Source organism: Festucalex cinctus, chromosome 13 (genome assembly GCF_051991245.1).
Source record: "Festucalex cinctus isolate MCC-2025b chromosome 13, RoL_Fcin_1.0, whole genome shotgun sequence".
NCBI classification, from domain to species: Eukaryota; Metazoa; Chordata; class Actinopteri; order Syngnathiformes; family Syngnathidae; genus Festucalex; species Festucalex cinctus.
In genome coordinates this window covers 7,975,767-7,996,573 of record NC_135423.1, presented here as the reverse complement: position 1 = coordinate 7,996,573, position 20,807 = coordinate 7,975,767, and the positions used below count along the sequence as shown (strand labels likewise).

Sequence of the window (20,807 nt, the reverse complement as noted above, 5' to 3'; positions counted from 1 at the left end):
ACTAAGTGCTGTGTTTAATATCATTATCACATGACACGCCACTGTCGCTAATTTTACTTTTACCGAAAATATATGTCATAGTACAAATTTTGGGGGCGAGGGAGAAAATCCAATTTGATCATCATAGTAAATGAGTGGAGTTAGTCTGTCATGGTTTGGGAGTACTTTCCGTGCCAATAATTGCATAGTCAGTGAATAAACCAAATCTAATAAAAGTTATGCAAAGGAGAAAAGACTGCAATAGTAAAATATAAACATATCCTAACTCTAATTTATGGGTAAGTATCCTGTTTTTGATATAACAGCTCCTCATCTATATTGACAATATACATGTTTCTGGAGTAAACCAGCTCCCCACAGTTTACAGTGAGAGAGAAAAAAATGTTTAAAAAAGTTATTTTATTTATTTATTTATTTATTTTACAAATTATTGACCAGTCAAAAGTATTGAAAATGGCTTTCTCTTTCATTAATGTTGCACAAAAATGCCGTTTTGGGGGGTTCTTATGAAAAGTGGCATACAATGTTTCGGCCTGACGCCAGGGATTTGCATATATTTAAGTTACAAGAGAAGACAGTAAAAATAAAATACAACAGACAGCTTTGTTTGGTTTTCCTCCGCCATCTTGTGGCATCTTGGCGCCAATAAACCGCTGACGTCAGTGGCTGGTAAAAAAAAAAAAAAAAAAACTAGTTATGGGCTCCAGGTGGAGGAGTGGAACCGTCACTTACCTCCTTTGGTGCCCATTGGTGTGGGTTCGCTTCTTCGCCTGGGAGACCATATCGCTTACATAATGTAAACTTGTGTGGGTGAAAGAAAAAAAAAATAGTTCTAAAAAGTTGTGCCACCATCTTGTGGCATCTACAGTAATGTATAGGGAATAATAAACCTTTTTAGGGGCGACGGTTACTAACGGATTTTGTCATACCATTTACAGTAATTTAAATTTATTATTTCATGTTTTTTATTCATATAGGCTACATACATTTACTGCAACTACGACTTATCGTTAGTGTAATTTAATGACAGACATACGACAGCTGTGAGTTGGGTGAAGGGAGCTATCGTGTATTTTGTTTGGTTTTGGGGTGTGTTCAGGATATTTATCATTTTATTATTATATTTTATTAGCATTGTTTTTGTTTTATGTTTTGTGTAAATGTTTTATGTAGTATACAGTCTGTGGACATCACATTGTGATTGTAGGCTCCCATTTATTAAGACGTCATTATTCAGCATGAAGGTAATTTTAATGTTTAATCAAAAGGTTTTTTTTAAGTTTATTTTTTGTTGTGTTTTTTTTTAGTTTCTTTCTTTCTTTATTCTTCTTCTTCTTTTTTTTTTTTTTTTTTGCTCCAGTATCGGAATCGGCGCTTAAAAATACTTGTCAACATAAACCGGTCCGTGATACGTTCGAAAAACTGTCGCACTACCAAGCACTAGATGGCGATGTGCAATTGAACTTCATCTTTATGTGACATGAGAAGAAAAAGGACGTTCAGACGACAAAATGGCTGATTCTATTCGTGTGACGGAACTATCCGTTAACTAATGTAAACAACTCCACATTACACCAGCCTGGAGCAGGAGCGACGTTAAGTGACAGCTTTGCCCGTCCCGCGAATAATACTGTACGTCGGCAGAAATCACACGTCATTTTTTTTTAATGACATTGTTGCTCGTTGTCAAGGGGTATCTTTGTACTTAGCTACGGGAGCTAGCCTGCCACAGATCAGCTAGTTTACATGAGAGTGCTCGGTGTGAAGCAAACATTTTACAGTTTGGGTGTACGTTTCACCAACAACAATGAAGGTCTCTGAATCCGTAGCCGAGTGTAATCTGAAGGTTTGTCACTTTGAAACTGACGAAGCGTGGACGTTAACCATTATCAAGCTGATTCGAAAGTTGGATTCATTCAGAAACGAGTTAACGCTAATCATAGTTTGGTTGTATTAATATTGGCTTCTCCGTGTCCACAGGCTCTTGTGAAGGATGATGGCCCAGCGTCGTCGGATTCGTCTTGACCAGTCCGAATTGCTTTGTCCCAAAGGATGTGGGTTTTATGGTAACACAGCTTGGCAGGGTCTGTGCTCCAAGTGCTGGCGAGAGGAAAACCAGCGAGATAAGCAAAAACAGATCCAGGACGACTGGGCTCTGGCTGAGAGGTTTGTTTTCCATCGTAAAGTTTTGAGTTCTTAGACGATATTAGTTCAGGGATTCCTTACAGGAGATGCCTGTGAATATTCTTATTCATCCCGCTCATTTCTCAAGACATTTAATTGATTGATGGTAGCTGACCTTTGTGGTTGTCACAGAAGACTTTTCATACCTTACTTAAGCAGGCTTAATCAATTCATGTACAGCTAGGCTAGGTGCTTATTCTAGGGACCGCTTATTCCTCACAAGGGTGCTGGAGCCTATCTCAGCTAGCTCTGGGCTGTAGGCGGGGTACACCCTGGACTGGTTGCCAGCCAATCGCAGGGCACACAGAGACGAACAACCATCCACACTCACAAGCACACCTAGGGACAATTCGGAGCACCCAATTGACCTGCCATGCATGTCTTTGGAATGTGGGAGGAGACCGGAGTGCCCGGAGAAGACCCACGCAGGCACGGGGAGAACATGCAAACTCCACCCAGGAAGGCCGGAGCCTGGACTCAAACCCGAATCCTCAGAACTGGGAGGCGGACGTGCTAACCAGCAAACGCCGTGCCGCCCACTATGGAATGCATTCTTTTGATTTATTTTCTGAATCATCATGAAGTGAATTATTATCAATTGGAAATATGTAAATAGTATGAGAAAAAAACATGTTTTATTTGTCCAAGATGGACACTTCTGTTCTGTGACCGTTCATCAACACCCCCCTTGTGCTTTACTCTCATCTGCCGCAGGCTACAGAGAGAGGAAGAGGAAGCGTATGCAAGCAGACATCAGAAGAGCCAGCCGCAGCCTGCTGTCGCACCTTTCGGCAAGTTTGAGGAACGGAAGACCAAGGAAAAGTCGAGCAAGGTCAACAGCGTCACCAAGTTTTTCACTCCCTCCATCAAAATACCGCCAAAGAAAGGTAAGGTATGCCTGTATACTATTTTGCCTACACAAGAAGCTCAAAGATGAGATGAAAACATCAAAATGTGTTTTTCCACCTGAGATGCCCCCGCCGCCCCTTTGGATGCGCAATCCAGCCCAAGCTCCTGCTCCACAGCGAGCCGGCCCCCCTCCGCCGACACGGACCGTGCCACGAGGGAGTTCATCGATTTCCTCAAGCCTCTGAAATACGGCCGGCATATCTTCAAACAGTGCCGCGCGTTCACTGAGAGCATGGCCTACAAGCGAGTGAGTGAGCTCCAGCATCCTATTGCCACATAAAAGACTTGTTTGTCGGGATTTATGGGAACATTAACTCATTTGCTCCAAAAACGTATACATACATTCTATTTTAAATGTTTCACATATCCCAAAGACGCATTTATACGTTTATTTATTTATTTATTTAATTTTTTAAAATGCTACAGCACACAGAAGGCTTTGATGCAGCCTCTGAACTGCAGAGAATGGGTGAAGCAATGGTGCAATGGTAGTAATGACACAAACGGCCAGCAAGTGGCAGCAGAGTATGACATCAGCCAGTGCCATGTTGAAAACAAGCTGATTTACCCACAACTCTAAACAGATTTGTGAATAATGATAAAACTTAACTATGTTCTAATGCTATTTGCTGCTTAACGGAAACAGATAGAAATAGCGCTTTTTTTTTTTTTTCCTGATGAAAGAAGAGATCTAATATTTCTTTCTATGCTTTTATAGCAATAGAACACAATATTCTGTGGGCCTTGAAAAATCAGTTCAAATCCAGTAAAACAGCCGGGAGCAAAGGGGGTTTCTCTGGTGAAAATGGCTGCCAGTTAATGAGTTCAGGAGTCATTTGCCATCTTGTCTCTCTTATTTTAGGACATGGGTGTTGAGGACATGTCCGAATGCGTCCAGGATTTTTACCAGAGTCTCTCAGAACGCCTTCACACTCAATTCAAAGGTACCAGAATGCATGCTTGTGTTGTATCCTTTTATTTTAGGTTTTTTTTTACATGTGCCGTTCTCATCATGTGGACGTTTTTTGCTCTTAGGCTCCACCGAGTACGTCGAGGGCATCATGGATGAAGTGGAGCGGTATGTGACGACTCGTCTGTACAAGGAGGTTTTCTGTCCGGAAACTTCCGACGATGAGAAGAAGGACCTGGCAGTTCAGAAGAGGATCAGGTTTGTACACAGAAGACGCAACCGTCATTCAAACTGTGATTATTTCAGGTCTGAATATTACAATCAAAGTGTCAAGAGTCACATTATGCGCACGAACAGTAGGACACACTTTGATGATGTTCTCCAAACAGGTTAAATTGATTGTTGGTGCCAATTGGTGCTTTTTACCTCTGTTTGATTGGGAGAATCCATTTGCAATAGCACTTGGCCATATCAGGGTCTTGGGTGAAATGCGATTTTGAGCTGTGATTGAGCAACTGTGATGCCATCTTCAGTCAATAGCAAGTGGCAAAATGGCCGCCCCTTGAAATGGATAAAAACGGCTGCATTTTTGCTGCTTAATTTAACTAATGCAGTATTAGCCACAATACCATATTTATTAGATATTGCCTTCCCCGTTAAACAATAAGACCAAAATGTGCAAATTAAGTGCAGATGTTAATTTTGTTCGCTTGGGGCCAGCATCCTCGCGTTTGACTCTGTAGTATCCATGACTTCTTTTTTTGTTTTTTGTTTTTTCCTAGAGCCTTGCACTGGGTCACCATTGACATGCTGGGCGTTCCTGTTGACGAGGACATCCCCGAGGCTTCCGACAGTGTTGTTAAAGCTATCACAGGTGAGTCCGTCACCCATGTAGAGATACTACAGGTGGGTTTCCAAATTCCAACGTCTTGAGGTCACGACCTGTGCAATTTTGCACTGCAGCGTCAGAATACATCATCGCATAACACAAGAATGCTCACTTACTGATGCATGAATGATATTTATGACCTTAACTGTAATTCTGACTAGATGATGAGGTCAAGCACAGGTTAGTCGGCGCTTTGTGTAGAAATTCAGGATATGTCACCGGCGTGCAAACAAAATCGCGGCCCCGCACTTTGGCCGTCGCCTCAGTTAACACCCGCTTCTCGCCCAGACGTGATCGAAATCGATTCCAAGCGGGTGCCCAAGGACAAGTTGGGGTGCGTCACGCGCTGCAGCAAGCACATCTTCAACGCCATCCGCATCAGCAAGAAAGAGGCGGCGTCGGCCGACGACTTCCTGCCCACGCTCATCTACATCGTGCTCAAGGCCAACCCGCCGCGGCTTCAGTCCAACATCCAGTACATCACTCGCTTCTGCAACCCCAGCAGGCTCATGACCGGAGAGGATGGCTACTACTTCACCAACCTGGTTAGCGAATGCGCTCATCAATACACTCCCACAGACTCACTTGACTCAATTGCAAAAATGTCATCGATTTATGTTTGAAACAAAATCTGTTATGTGACATGGGCGAGGTTATTTTAGTGAACTAAAACTAACGAAAAAACTCAAACTAAAATTCAAAAAATTTTGAAAAAATTTGAAAAAATTACCTCCATTCATTACAACGGAAACCAAATGCATTGTGCGTTTGATATTATGTGAATACAATGGTGTCATGGTGAATTAAACAAATTCTTCCCAAACAGCTATTTAAGTCATCTGGTGAAAATTGTTCCATTTTTAATATCGCAATATATAGCAGAGCCAAAAAAAAAAAAACGCAATGTCTTTTTTATTTTTATTTTATTTTATTTTAATTTTTTTTCCAATATCGTGCAGCCCTATTCGGTACTATTGCTATAAAAACATGGAACCTGCCAAAAGAAGGATTAGAGTCTCTTCTTTCATCAGGAAAAATTGTGTATTTGTATCTGTTTCTGTTTTGCAGAAATTAGCATTATGACAAACTTGTTGAAAGCAGTGGTGAAAAGAGCTTGTTGCAACACGGCCCTGGCTGAGCTCTTATACTCTGCTGCCAACTGCTGGCTGTTTTCTGTAATAACTACCATTGCTTTAAGGGACCTCTTCAGGTCAAAAGCTGTATCATAGCCTTCTGTATGCTCTAGCATAAAAAAAACATGAAAAACGTATAAATGTTTTTTGGGAGAAGACAAAGTATTAAAAAAAAAACATATTTACACGTTTTTGGGTTTGAATGAGTGAAAGGTGGTCGCAAGCAAATGATGATCGCGAACGCGTTCTCCCTGCAGTGCTGCGCCGTGGCCTTCATCGAGAAGCTGGACGGCAAGTCTCTCAACATGACCGCCGAGGAGTTCGACCGTTACATGTCTGGGGGCCAAGCGTCCCCCGCCGGCGGCGGTGGCCCCCTGGCGAGCGGCAGCGCGCTCGGCCAGGTGCACCAGCGTCTGGACCTGCTGACGGGCCTCGGCCAGCGTCAGGAGCTGGTGATGGAGCGAGCACGGCAGCTGGAGAGCGACCTCATCGACTGGACGGACGAAGTGGAGCAGAAGGTACAGAGCGTCCTGGACACGTTGGAGGCGCCCGGCCCCTCCGTAGTTGTTGCGCCGCCGCCGCCGGCGGCTTCCTCGGCTATCGACTCTGACAACGTTGAGAGCGAGCACCTGCCGCCGCCGCTGACGCCGCAAGTGTTTGCTGGTTGATGCTGGAGGAACTCTTAATTAGAAGGCCTGAAACTCCAAATAACCCGCCATGGCGCCACATTAGAAGTACGACTACGCCCTGACCTGCGGGCAATCGTTCGACACTAAACAACCACTAGTGCAGGTAAGGACAGACACTACTTTTCAAAAAGTTTTCAGGATTATTCTAAAATGACATTAGAACCTTTCCAGTAGAACTTCATTTGTTCTTGGTCTGAACTTATGAATGCCATGTTTAACTTTGAAGTGCACAATTTCTGAGGGTATTAATATTGATTTAATTGGATTTAATATTTAGGTCATTTTACTTTTGCTATGTTACACAAAAAATTGTGACATTTTATAAAATAAAACAATTTGCTTTGTATTTGTTTAAAAAAAAATACACTAAAATGTGAAGTGTAAAGAAGACACCAATTTTAATATTGTGTTTCAGTTCTCATTGTGTTCTCATTGGAAAAAAAACAACAACATCAGTTTATGTCTTGAGTAATTTTATCATAGGTTATCGTGGATTTATTACCTGACCAATATATCAATAATCACGGTATCGCCATATCATTAAGTTGTGCAAAAAAAGTTCTGAACAAGTTTATCATAAGAGATCTGACAATATAATGGAAACTAAAATTGAAAAAAATAAATTGTTAAAGAAATAAAATAAAAACCAGAGGACTTTAAAAAAAAAAAAAAAAAACTTACTCAAATTTTATATTTATAAACCGTATTTACAGCAAAAATGGTCTTTCATCTTTAATTTCTTACATGATGAGCTTTCATGGTTTATTTGAAATATATATTTTGCTATTATTGGCATGACCGTACAGTAGAAACAAGGAATTGTTTGTGAATTGTAGTTAACGTTAAACTCAGTGGCCATTTTTTTTAATATATATATTATTGCTCTCCACAAATTATTCATACTTTAAAAAAATGTAATGATAAACTTAAAAAAAAAATAAAAAATACACTAAAAACTAAGTCAAAATGAAATAAAAACAATACTATAATGAAAAATTCTAACCCATAATAAAGTGAAACATTTAACAGCCAACATGGACATTCAAATGTTTCAACAAAGGCTAAATTAAGTTCACTTGTGAAAGGTTATCATGCATTTTCAGTCTATCCCGAAATATCACCACAAAGAGTCTACCTAACTTTTTATGATTAGGGTATTTTAACAAAAGATCAAAAACTGATGCTGTCGTATCTCCGTCGTGTTACACTGTTTTTGGTTTAAATTTCCCATGATGCATCAGGCTAGCGAGCTCTCCTGCCACACACATCCAGAGTACCTCATCGCTGTATCTGTTAATGCAGTGGAACCTCAAAAGACCGATCACATTCTCGAGATTTGGGTCCCTCTGAAACCAAAATTTTCGCGTTTGAAATACGAAAGCAACTCGAAGATCAAACACTCCAGCGCTTCATGTCGGCAGCTAGCATGTGAAGCTAACGCAGCAGTCCAAGTCTTCACTCGGTGCACCTTGTTAAACGCGGACTCGTATCGACACCACAGAAAAATTCAAGTCCTTGTATAAAAAGTTGATTTGTACCATTTGAGGAAGAGAAACAAAAGCAGGAAGTAGAAAAATCTCAAAATAAGGCTGTACCTCATCTTTCGCCGAAAATCAACAGTTCCCGCTTTTACAGGCTTGATGTGTTCAAATTTGGATGTTTCCACTGTTCTCGTTGTTCAAGACCAATTCTTAGAACAAGATAGTCATTTGCACATGTGCGTTTTTGCATGCGCGTTGCATGGAGATGTTTTTTTTTTACATTCAGGTCGAGTTACTACCCTCGTAAATCCTATTCTGGCGCGTACGGGCAGGTGTTCTCATTTCCGATTGAATTAGCAGGCGTGACAAGTGGCGAGCCGTTTGTAACGGAAACCCTCCTCGGCATGCCTTCAAGCAATTTGAACATGGAGAGATGCACTTTTATGATTTTAAAGATGATCTAATGAAGGATAGCGCAAACACTGTATTTTCAAGTGTGCCATGTCATGGCACCATCCATTCATTTGGACATTGTATGTGAAATATTTCGATCTGATTCATTTTCATATGACTATTTTTTAGCCATATATGGTCTATTTTTCTTGTTTTAAACTGAACAGGCTTGAGTTAAGGTCAACACGCACTGGCCACAACATTAAGTACACCTGCACAATCGATTGAGATTCAATATCAGAAATGAATCTTAAAAAAAAAAAAATGCCTTTACAAATATAGTAATGCTCACATTTAATGACCTTTTATTTATTAGTATTTTAATTTATCAGTAGGGATGTAACGATATCTGAACATCACGATACGATATTACCACGATATGAAGGTCACAATACGATAATTATCATGATATTGTGGAAAGGTTTGCTATGCAAAAAAAGGTCACAATATTGTCAAAAAAAAATGAGCTCATACTTTTGTACATTACACCAATGTATAAACAACCTACAATCTTGAATAATAATTAATATTGAAGCACTTACTCGCTAATCCAAGCACACATTGAGTTCCTTTACATATTGACTCGATTCAAAAGCATATTACGTGCACCTTCATCTGACCACTAGCGTGGATTTTAAACATAGCAGGGTGAAAGACTTGTGAAAATTAAACTGCACTTAAAAAAAAGAAATCTAGCCACCAGAGGGTGCTAGAACTGCACAAACGAACAGCGTGACATGACGACAACGATATCTTGTGGCAGTTTTAATATCACGATATTGCCGGTATCGTTGCATCCCTATTTTATCAGTGGAGTATGATATTTTTGTAAGTTTTTTTTTTTTTTTTTTTTTTTTTTTTTTTAAATGTTGTGGCTGAGTGTGTTGACTGATAGTTTTCAAACATACTTATAGGTTTATTATTGTATCATATAGGCGATGCTAAGTTGATACTATCTTTATTTAAACATAACTTATTGGGGGAAAGTTGTTTCATTTGCATCGCTGGGTGTGTATGTATGATTAGCGATGATAATTAATAAAATCTGAGAGAACACCCCGGGTGGACACTTTTTGCTTACGCTGTACTTTTCACACTGCTTTCTCACACAAGCAGCTGCGATTGTGCAAGCCCAGATAGAATAAGGTTTCAAATTATTTCTACATTTTTGGGGAAATACTAAACGAGTCACTGATGTTGAGAAATATGGACTAACATAATTGCAGGGAGCTTCCAGGGTCATCGGCATGTTAAGCTACATTAATAAATATGAAATAAGTAAATAGTTCCCTAAGGTTTTCTACTGTAAATAAAGTTTTCCAACATTTCAACATTTTTTTTTAGTGTAGGGAATTCCCAGTGTCAGCATCATTATTTATAAAGTGGAAATTGAAATAGATCCATAAATGAAAAGTTCCTGTATCTCACTGTGCTACAAATACATGCGAACGTAGCTCATTTGGCGTTTCATCAGGGTTCATAAAAAGTTTCAAAAGATCCTTGCAGACAGTCAAAAATTGTCACATGTTCGAAATACCCGCCTTATTGGCCTTCAGATTGGTAAAAAGGCCGATACCGATATTTGTCATTTCGGCGCCGATAATCGGCCCGGCCAATAATCGGTCTATCCCTAATATATACACACACACAAAACACAAACATGCCTTGTAAATATGACAATACAGATTTTCTACGCCACTAAAGTTTTGTAATGTGCTACAATTTTCCAAAATGTATTCTTGTGGCCTGTAAATAAAAGGAAATGAGCTGCAATTAATGCAATTGTCGGATAAAAGTGAAATGAAACGAGACAAAAGAGGAACTCCTGTATTTCACGGTATGGGCTTAAAAAGAAAAAGAAAAAAAACATTTTTCACTTCCCTCCATTTTTTGAATAAAAGTTGACTCCCATCAAGAAAACAGCAAAGAAAAGTCACAATGATACCAGCGATATTCTGTCTTGGTAAGTGTACCTAATATAAGACAAATGACATTCTATATTATTATTATATATTGAATCTTTCATATATTGCTCAAATGTCTTTCTTGTTTCAGTTCTCTCCACACTACCACAACTCGTAGTCCCTGCAGGTATGAAATGATTTGAATTCTCTTTGGGCATGATAGTGGTCAGTTCATATTTTTCACCATTCTTTCTTCCTAGTTTATATTTCTACTCCTTTCCCCCCCCCCCCCTTCCTGTGTAGTGACCTCCTATGGAGCACTCGCAGAGTTGGTATCGGAACATTCCCGAGTCTTCCCTGGGGAACATGTCCAGCTCAAATGCAGAATTCCCGATGGCAACAAGTCGACCTGGAATTACTTGTGGTTCAAAGGATCCAAGCAGCTCGGGTGCCGCACGCAAATGTTGACCCTGAGGGCCTCTCTTAACGACAATGGAGCATTTCAGTGCAGAGGAGTCCGAGACTCGGCGGTGGGAAACATATATACACTCAAAAGCACACCTGTGGAAATAAATGTGGACGGTAAGTGTCACCTGAAAGCATATTTTTGTCATCTCTTTGCTGGAGTAAGGTAACTGTTGTCAGGCAGATTAAACAAGTCTCTAAAGACTCTCCAAGTGCTCCAAAAGGCTGCTCGAGTGCTGCTTAGAATGTAGATTGGTTTTGTAACCTCTCAGGTGTGTTGTTATTACTCTCTGAAGTCAAGCTACTACAACAATGAGTCTCAAGACATTCCAGATGCTCTTAAATGCTGCTCGAGTGACACCTAGAACTATTCACATTTTGTTAACTTCTAGTCTGGATTGGTAACTATTTATTGTGTGGCTGCTACAACAACACAGCACAACCCTGTTCCAAAAATGTTACTGGAGTGCTGCCTTAAATTTTTTTGTAACCTTGACAGGATTAGTTTAAAAAAAAAAAAAAAAAAAAAAAAAATGCAGCTCGAGTGCTGCCTAGAATTGAGTATGATTTTGAGTATGTTTCCTCATGTGTCCTCTGTGCTCCTCTCTTCAGGCGGTTGGGCCATCCTCCACATCCCGCAGCTTCCGGCTCTCGTCGGAGAGACCTTGAACGTGACGTGTCGCCTCCGCGGCCGCCCCCGACCCCACGAGGTGATTTTGTACAAAGGTGGCGTGGAAGTCATGAGGCGAAGCGGCGTGAAGCCAAAGTTGCGCTTGCCCCTTTTGAGCACGGAGGACCAAGGACCGTACTCGTGCAGGGCGTCTTGGGATGACAGCAGGCAAACCCATTCGGTGATTTCAGTTGACGTTCAAGTGAACGTCTCAGGTGAGTTTGTGCTGTTTTTTTGAGGACCGATACCTTAAAATAAATAAAGACTGGTATCAGGGTTATTATACTTTTGAAATTTTTATTTTAGTTAGTTTTGATAAGTTTTCAGTGTGGTTGTGTTAGTTTTAGTTACTTAATAAACACTTAGTTTTAGTTTAGTTAGTTTTGGTTATTTTAGTTAGTTTTAGTTAGTTTCAGTATTAGTTTTAGTTTAAAAATGTTATTTATGCACAATATTTAAAACAAACACAAAAAAAACATGCGAGCGACGCCATATGAAGGTACTTTTCTATTGGCTGCTGCTAGATGATGTCACTTCTGTGGGACACGCTTTCAATTGTCCTTATTCCGGTTAATATCAACATAAATCAACTTAAAATCACATTTAAAATTCATCCCCAAAGGCTAATGCATTAAATTAATTGCCAAAGACTAAAACAAAGGACATTTTTGCTATAATTATACTTAGTTTTAGTTCGTTTTGTAAACATAAAATGTAATTTCAGTTTTCGTTTTTATTTTATTTCCTTAAAAAAATGCTTTTTTCAATTTTAGTTTTAGTTTTTTCCTTAGTTTTGTTAACTAGAATAGCCTTGACTGGTATTGGCACCGATAACGATACCTGTCATCATCGTTCGTCACCCGTCATAGTCAGGGTGATCCCACCTCTGTCTCAATTTGAGCCAGGAAAAACCTTGTGAACTATGTGAACGAACCACTGTCCAACCAAAGGCCCACATTGGCTCCCCTTATATTTATTTATGTCACGCTTATTTTCCCTCAGAGGTTCTGACACAGCCCGTGCTGGAGGTGGTCACAGAAGACGAATCGCTCCCGCCGGGTCGTATGCAGCTCACCTGCCGTGTCCAGTACAACGCCCGTGCTCCGGCGCCACCCATACACTACTACTTCTACAAGGAAGACACCTGGTTGGGGCTGGCCTCGTCCGACAACTTTTCCGTGGTCAAACGGAAACCGGGCCTATACAGATGCAAGGTCAACGTGCCCCAGCTTGGCCTTTCCAGGCGGAGTGAGGCTGAAGCGTTCCAAGTGTGACAAAGGACATGAAAGTAGTAATATGCCGAAAAGTTGGCCTGAAGATAATGTAAGACTTTATTTGACACACATGCTATTTTCATTATATTCATAGAAATTAATCCATTCACTGTAAACCTTTGCTAAAATGTGTCTAAACTGCAACAACATTTGTGCAATGCCATTAACGAGATCATAGTGTTATAGTTGACTTTTGGGTTGTGAACTGTTCGATTTTGTTGGCTGTTTGTGGTGGTGAAGACAATTTTATGTCAATGACAGCCAATGTTCTGAATTAAAAAAAAATATATATATTTTTTTATATTTGTTGTTTACTAATCCTTAACCCACTAATAAGCATATCATTTACACATTTCCAAAGATATTCATAATAGTTATCTTACACTATCATAAATGTAATGATTTAAAAATGTTTATTAATAGACATCATCAGCATGGATCTAAAAAGTGCACACCCCTGTTCCAATGCCATGTTTTTGTGATATAAATTATAGCCCAAGATAAATATGGTCAATGTTTTTTTTTTTTTTTGGTTTTTTTTTTTTGGGTTTTTTAACTAATTAATGTGACCATTAACCTGTACATCTCACTTGGAAAAAAAAATATTTTTGAGATGGCAACTAAAAATAATTGTGATGATGGGGTTGCACACGCGTACACACCCTTTGATATCTTTAATATCTGGGATGTGGCTGTATTTAGAATTAACCAATCACATTCAAGACTCATGTGAAATCAGAGTTTGCAAGTGTATCTGATTAACTCAAAATAAAGTTCAGCTGTTACTTTTTTTTTTTTTTTTCTCCAATTGGGTTGTATGTGTAAGTTACAGGTCACATTATTGGTTAAAGTTTTGAAAGTATTTCTCCTGGTGTATTTATTTGTATAACAAAGACCTGGCATTTGAAGAGCAATACCTTTCAAAAGTAATTTTTCTATTTGCTGTCGACTGATGATGTCATAAGTAAGGTAACGGCCAATCATCATGGCTCACCTGTTTTTTGGGTTTGGTCAGTAAACTGAGCCATGATTGGTCGTTTCCTACTTCCTCAGCAGAGGTGATGTCATCAGCCCACAGCAAGTAGAAAAAAAATACATTTAAAAGGTACTAATTGTACATGAAAAATATTGAAATTACCATATTAGATACAAAATATTACATTTTTACTGCTGAAAATGGCTCAATGAGTCAAGGATGTGTACCATCCATAAAGTGCACAAAGTGTGGTTTGTTGACACAAATAACTGGCTTGAGTTGTTAGACTTTTAAAAAAAGGATCTTTATTGAAAGGCATGAATGAAAATAGATTTGTACATACATAACAATGACAATGACCTAAATAGTCAGTGAATTGTATCATTACTTTCACCACGAATTACAGTACACGAAGAGTGCTCATGCGTACGCAGTCCACCGCCACCCCGCGGCATGTTCACAATCAGGTCGCGTAAAGTAGAAATCCGGAGAAGATGCTGTCATCCTCACTGCTGGCGTACACCCCATTCCAGTCTCTGAGGGTCTCCACCCACACCTGATCGCCCGCCGCCAATCGCAGCACCACCAGCGTGGACGCCTGGTCGATGTCTTGGCCGTAGAGCGAGTCCCGCGTCCTGACCCGCCGCGAGCCGTTCACCACCAGCGTGGCGCGCAAGGGTTGATTCCGTACGGTGATGTGGAAGGAGAAGACATACACGCCGGCGTGGGCGCACACAAAGCTATTGCTCGTGACATTGAAGTGGTTTTCTTCGTTGTAGAACACTTTGTCGAAGCGGATGGGGAAGCCGGACGGTGGGAAGGATCTTCTCGGGGAAATGCCGACGCTGAAGGCTGAGCGTTTCTGAGGAATGCCTGAACCTTTCGCTCCTTTGAAACCACGCATTCCTCGCTCCCCTCTCATCCCGTGGTAACCTCGGTCCCCTTTTGGCCCCTGGACCCCTCTAACACCCTGTGGACCTTGTGCCCCTCTCACCCCAGGTTCCCCCTGCGCTCCAGGGGGTCCAGGATCCCCTCGGACGCCAATAGGACCTGGAGCTCCGTGCTTGCCGTTGATCCCCGGGATTCCCATGGCTCCCGGGATTCCCGGAGAGCCAGTGTCTCCGTGATCACCTTTTGGCCCCCTCTCCCCAAATACGCCACACTCTCCCTTATCACCCTTATCTCCTTTAGGGCCAAGAGTAATTGCAGGGGGTCCGGGCGGCCCCTCTTTGCCTGGTTCTCCTTTCTCACCAGCAGTCCCATTCTGTCCAGATTGGCCTTTTTGACCACTGACGCCTTGCATGCCCAACTCACCTTTCATTCCTTTCATGCCCACATCACCTGTGAGTAAAGGCAGTTATTAGAAACTCTCCATCCTTAATATACAGCAGAATTTTGTGGCAGACGTGTTAATTACTACCACATATTCAGGAATGTCAAAATCCTGTACCTTTCTGCCCTGGTTTCCCTGGTATTCCTGGATATCCACTTGGGCCAGAGTTTCCCCTTTCGCCTTTGTCCCCTAGTGAACAGAAATACAGGAAGAAGACAAAGCATTGAAATTACCAAACATTATAGACCAGGAGCAGAACTTTGTAATCTATTGTCTAGTTCAGTGGTCCCCAACACTGGTCCTCAGGGGCCGGTGTCCAGCCTGTTTTCCATGTCTCGGCACACCAACCCAGGTGATTCATATGAATCAGCTAATCAGCAAGCTCTGGAGAAGCCTGATAACGATTCCCACCTGTGTTGGCTGGATAGTGGTCCCCGAGGACCAGGTTTGAGGACCACTGCTCTAGTTGACTATCAGCCAGTGTAAAGACCAGAACTAGAGTAACCTAGTCTGATCTCTGTTGTGTTCAGAACCCAAGTTGCACCATTCTTAATGAGCTGCAACTGTTTCTTGCTCATTTGATGGACTTTAGTCAGAATACCAGGACAATAGGAGATGAAAGCATGGATGCGCTTCCCCTGGCCTGCTTGGAACATGAAACCCTTCGCCCTGGATGTTTGTTTGTTTTTTTTTACCTGGAAGAAGGCTGTTCTAGCAGTTGATTTGCTTTGACACTTCAAAATTAGATCAGGATCTATCAGGACAAGGTTTCAGACTTGGTCTTTGGTTTTAAAGGCTGTGACTCCAACATAACACCTCAATTGAACCGTAGTCATTTGAGGACACTTCATATCTATGGTAGTCAGCATTGAACTTCGGAAGAATCTGACCCAAGGGTAGCAAATATATGCTGAACAAAAGAGGTCCAATAACTGATCCTTAAGGGACCCCATATGTCATGGCCATTTGATCAGATTCAAAATTTCCAATGGGAACAAAATAGCTCCTTTCTTCCAAATGGGACCTGAACCATATTAGGACTGCTCCCTTAGTCCTATCCAAGTTTCCAGCCTGTTCAACATTCAGTTGCATGATTGATCCAAATTTTGTCTTTTGAATATCCAATCAGTCTATGGGGCAGTTAGGATTGAGCTCCATGAAATGCTACCTACCAATAATTCAGTATGTAGGTGGGCATGCTAGTGTAGCTAGCAAAGGTTTTAGAAATTGGAATGGAATACCTTTGTCTCCTTTCACCCCCTTAAAACCGCTTGTTCCCGGTAATCCAGGTGAGCCAGCAGATCCAGTAAAGCCTCTTTCCCCCGGTGGTCCTACATACGTCAAGTTTAAAATGCAGAAGAAAGTGAAAATCAAAGCAACTTAATGGAAGAGGTTCTGCATCTCATTACCTCTCAGGCCATTGTCTCCTTTTGGCCCTTGCGGTCCCATCTCAGGTGGACAGCACTCACAGAAGTTGTAGTAACACTCGCTGTAATCCAGGGTGTAGTTGTCAGGGCCTACGCTGGGTGGCTCTGTGCTCAACGCGTGATCCTGAGGCAAGGCATGACTGGGGTAGGTAGGCAACGGCTGAGGCTCCGGAGGGATGTTGCCCGTCTTGGTCTTTGCTGTGCCGGGGTTGTGCGCCATGACCTGAGAGAGAGGTTTCTTGGTGTACTGGTACTTGGGCTTGGGTGTGGTCTTGGCCTCAATGCAGGACATCGTAGTGAGTGTCACCATGATGATGGCTAGAAGAGTCCACTGACTGGTGGTGAGCCTCATGGTTGAGTGAGATCTGAGAATGGATCACCATTAGAACGACATAGAATGTTGAAGAGTCAACACATTTCGACCCTGCTTCTGAATCCCTCAGTGCGACACTCAAAGAACCATGTTTTTTAAAACCAGCATCCAAAATGATAAACAGGAGTGAAATGAAAACTACCCAATATACCAAAGTTTAACTCACTTACTGCCAGCCCAATAAAAATGGATCTTTGTTGCAGCGAATGTGCTAACAGATAAACCTAATATAACAAAGACTCACCAAGTTCTGCATAAGTGGCATGGACGGTAGCTTGGAGTCATCCCTGGGTGCTCTTAGGTCCATCTGATCTCCGCAAGAAGAGAACAAGCCCACCAATGAAGGCTGTCTGCTGGAAGAACAAGGGGGGGGGGGGGGGAGGGTGGTCTGAAATCTTAACGAGGGTAGAGGCTGGATCGGACCCAAGCAGAACCACTGAGCAGTGGCCTCATTCTCTGCGCAGAAAGGTGCTTTTGTGACACGGGATACGAGCAGCCGCCAGGAGCACTCCACTCAATGTGAGCTCAGCGTGTAGCAAAAGGCCCTTGGTCGATGGGTCACCCGATACTGAAGGGCATTCTTCCAACGGCCAAGCAGCTAGCATGCTCTCAAGGTGGGACAAAGCAGAGTAAAGAAGGTTCCTGGGAAAACGGCCAGGCCACTAAAGCTCACAAATTTTGTGTGTAGTTTGCAAGTCTTGCATTGCTCAACATCCGTCCGTTTTTTTGTTGTTGTTTTTTTCTGCTTGTCCTCAAGAAGCACATCAAACAGTCAGACTATTGTAGGCTTCCAAATTTGTGGATTTGTCTAAAAACTCCACAGGATGAAGATCTCTTCTGGCTCTTGGTGAGCGTCCAGAGGAAAGTTCTAGCTAACCCAAAGAGCGCTACTAATCTCCTTAATCAGCCATTGCCAAACTTGAGCTCCTGGTCAAAGGCACCTGCTTATCGCTTTCACATCTTTCAGGCTTGTGCGGTGGCTGCTGTTGACTTTTTTGCATATGAGCCCTGCGAGATTGTATGTTTGTTGCTTATACGATTAGTGAATGATGTTGATGTTGTTCTGGTTGATGGTTGCTTTTCTGCCCCGCCTGAACTGTCCGCTCATTGCCAGTGATTGTTTGAGTGGTGGGCACGCTCGGCTTGGCAGACCCCCCACACCCTCAGAGGGATCCATGACAGAAGGGAAGGAAATGGAATTTGGGGAAACGGAGAGGACTGATGGCAACAAAGTGTGTAAAAAGGAGATGATTGTCCTCTCATTCCAAGGCCCAGTATGGGTTTGACAAACAAATACAATTTCCTTGTGAATTATTGCCAGTATAATACTGCATACAGTACTTTTGCCTTTGGGCCTCGGTAGTCGGGGGAGATTGAGTAAAAGTGAACTTTTAGCATCTACAAGTTGCTACATGGGACAACAGAAGCTCGGTCCATAAGGACCTGGTTTAGCGACCAATGAGTTAGAGGCTCAAGAGTGCAGAGACCGGTCAGACAAGTCGTCGTTTTAGTACTGACCAAATAAATAAAACATCAAACTAAGTCACAGGCTGACTGAGTACGGACTGAACAACTGACTGACCCATTGACTGACTGACTAATTTATTAACCAGCCGACAACCAGAGTGACTACCTGACTGGCTAAAATGGTGCAGATTGACAGACGAGACCGAACAACCGACTGAATGACCAACAGACAGACAGACAGACAGACAGACAGACCGACTGACAAAGTGACTGAGTGACTGACTGACCAATCGGGTCACTGACCAACTGACTAATCAACAAACTAATATCATGACCATTAGCAGACCAGTCAAAACGATACCCCTCAGCCTCATACTTGGAGGAGGTAATTATCTGAATCATCACGTATATTCCTGCTGATATCCGAGCTTCAAATTGTTGACGTTCAAGATGGACGTTTCAGGAGAGGAAGAAGGGCTTACGCTTGTGTCCAAAGTCCAGGTCCAAAGTCTAGCTCCATTCATATTTCACCAGGGTTGGGCGAGTATACCACTTCAACATACTTCCTTGAGACCAATTTCGATTTGCACAGAGCTTTAGCGTCATTTTGTGGCATCCTGTCACAAAAATCAGTTTTTCAGCAAATAATCCTGTCAATCTAAAAACCTTAATTAAATAAAAATAAATTAGGTGTTTTGCCATTAAATTCAACCTGATCATTTAACCTGAACTGCAGAGGTCGGATTACATCTTGTGCTTGGCTGTCTTTCTTATAATTATACCTTCCCAAAAAACAATATCATTTGATATTATTACCGACAGGTTTTCTGTTTTGAGAGGTAGATTTTTCTTTAAAATTATGTATTATTTTTTATTGTTTTATTTGCTTATTATTAGTAGTAGTATTTTTGTTGTTTGATGTTTTTATTTATATTCTGTATATTCACTCACAATTCACATATCATCATGCAAACAGTCAGTCATAAAATTAGGCACACAATAGCCACACAAAAATTGTGTGCATGTATGTGTCTGTGCAACGAGTAAATGTTGTTACCCCTGTTAACCAAGGGGTGGCAGCAATGAATTCTAAATGTAACTGCCACTCATGCTTGTGTGTGTGTGTGCGGGCGGAATACCAAACCTCGCAGGATTATTTTTTTATTTTTTTTTTAATTGTGCTGCATACATGAAACGAGACCACTACCTTAGGAGTGAATAAGAATGATTCACTTTGCCCCACCTGTGTTTGTTTGCACAACTTTCAATACATTTTTCTATTGCATTTCATCAGAGGTCATCGGTGAGGTGGAGCCAATATCATTTTTGAAAAATCATCTGGAAAGAATTAAAATGGCAGGAAAATCTTTTTTTTTTTTTTTTTATAAAAAAACAATACAATAAAAGTGTAACTCAAAATATGTAAAAATATAAACCGTTCTTAAATGCTAATTAAATCTGAAACTGGTCAAAATAATAATAATAATAATAATAATAATAATAATAATAAAATAAATGAATGATTTAATCAACCAATCCTTATTTGCCTCTAACCACGGTATAAAATAAAGCAATATAATAAAAAAAAAAAAAAGAAAACGCAAATACCCCAAAAAACACACGTATAAAAAAAAATGTAAACATAAAAAATAAAATGTGAAGTATAGAATTAATATGAATAATGCTAAAAAAAAAAAAAATGAATACAATATTTCAAATGAAATGCAAAAATACTTTTTTTTTTTTTTCTTTTTTCAAGATAAAAAAAACAACAACATGAACAACCATTAATTGAACTCAAAATAGCACGTATGGAGCCTTCAGTCATCCTCATCCACATATTTTTTTAATATGGGAAGAAGCTGGAATACCTTGGGAAAATAAACCACACAAACACGGCGACAACCTTTAAACTGGAGATTCAAACACAGAACCTCTGATGAGTGAGGCAGATGTGCTGACCACTAATCCTTTGTTCTTCAAAAGTCTCCATGTACCGCAAAATATGTCATAACAAAATTCATGTTTACATTACAGGGAGGAAACCATTAATCCAACAAAAGCTTTTGGACTTTTGACAAAAGTGCATGTGCTCAAAAGCCTCGAGGTGAAACACTACACTGTTTAACAACACGCGTACACGGGCTTGTGCCTTATTTGCTTTTTTTTTTTTTTTTTTTTTTTCCCCGGAAGGTGTGACAAGATATTAATATTTAAAGCCGTTGTGGGCTTTCCTGGTAAGGTGAGACTTGTGTAGTTGTACGAGTGTC

At 41.0% G+C, this 20,807-nt stretch overlaps 3 protein-coding genes across 4 annotated transcripts; 2 read left to right on the top strand and 1 right to left on the bottom strand.

Annotated features, from left to right (window-relative positions):
- The first annotated feature begins 1,474 nt into the window (after window positions 1-1,474).
- On the top strand, window positions 1,475-9,704 carry rabgef1l (RAB guanine nucleotide exchange factor (GEF) 1, like). Of its 2 annotated transcripts, none has more exons than XM_077541664.1 (9): window positions 1,475-1,632; window positions 1,981-2,166; window positions 2,899-3,071; window positions 3,156-3,340; window positions 3,956-4,037; window positions 4,129-4,261; window positions 4,786-4,877; window positions 5,181-5,437; window positions 6,283-9,704. In XM_077541664.1, exons 2-9 carry the CDS (start codon window positions 1,994-1,996, stop codon window positions 6,691-6,693), a joined length of 1,506 nt encoding a protein of 501 aa, XP_077397790.1. In that variant the 5' UTR covers window positions 1,475-1,632; window positions 1,981-1,993; the 3' UTR covers window positions 6,694-9,704. The 2 variants fall into 2 exon arrangements, with proteins under 2 accessions (XP_077397790.1, XP_077397791.1); XM_077541665.1 differs by lacking the exon at window positions 1,475-1,632 and adding an exon at window positions 1,650-1,846.
- LOC144033504 (high affinity immunoglobulin gamma Fc receptor I-like) lies at window positions 6,701-13,746 on the top strand. The gene is made up of 6 exons (XM_077541667.1): window positions 6,701-6,817; window positions 10,550-10,611; window positions 10,704-10,739; window positions 10,856-11,134; window positions 11,630-11,902; window positions 12,690-13,746. The coding sequence occupies exons 2-6, from the start codon at window positions 10,587-10,589 to the stop codon at window positions 12,959-12,961; spliced, it is 885 nt and encodes a 294-aa protein (XP_077397793.1). The 5' UTR covers window positions 6,701-6,817; window positions 10,550-10,586; the 3' UTR covers window positions 12,962-13,746.
- Window positions 13,747-14,328: 582 nt separating this feature from the next.
- On the bottom strand, window positions 14,329-17,399 carry otol1b (otolin 1b). Its single transcript, XM_077541676.1, has 5 exons — window positions 17,315-17,399; window positions 16,680-17,062; window positions 16,512-16,601; window positions 15,388-15,459; window positions 14,329-15,278 (listed from the first exon to the last, which is right to left on the bottom strand). Exons 2-5 carry the CDS (start codon window positions 17,047-17,049, stop codon window positions 14,401-14,403), a joined length of 1,410 nt encoding a protein of 469 aa, XP_077397802.1. The 5' UTR covers window positions 17,050-17,062; window positions 17,315-17,399; the 3' UTR covers window positions 14,329-14,400.
- Between the last annotated feature and the right edge of the window lie 3,408 nt (window positions 17,400-20,807).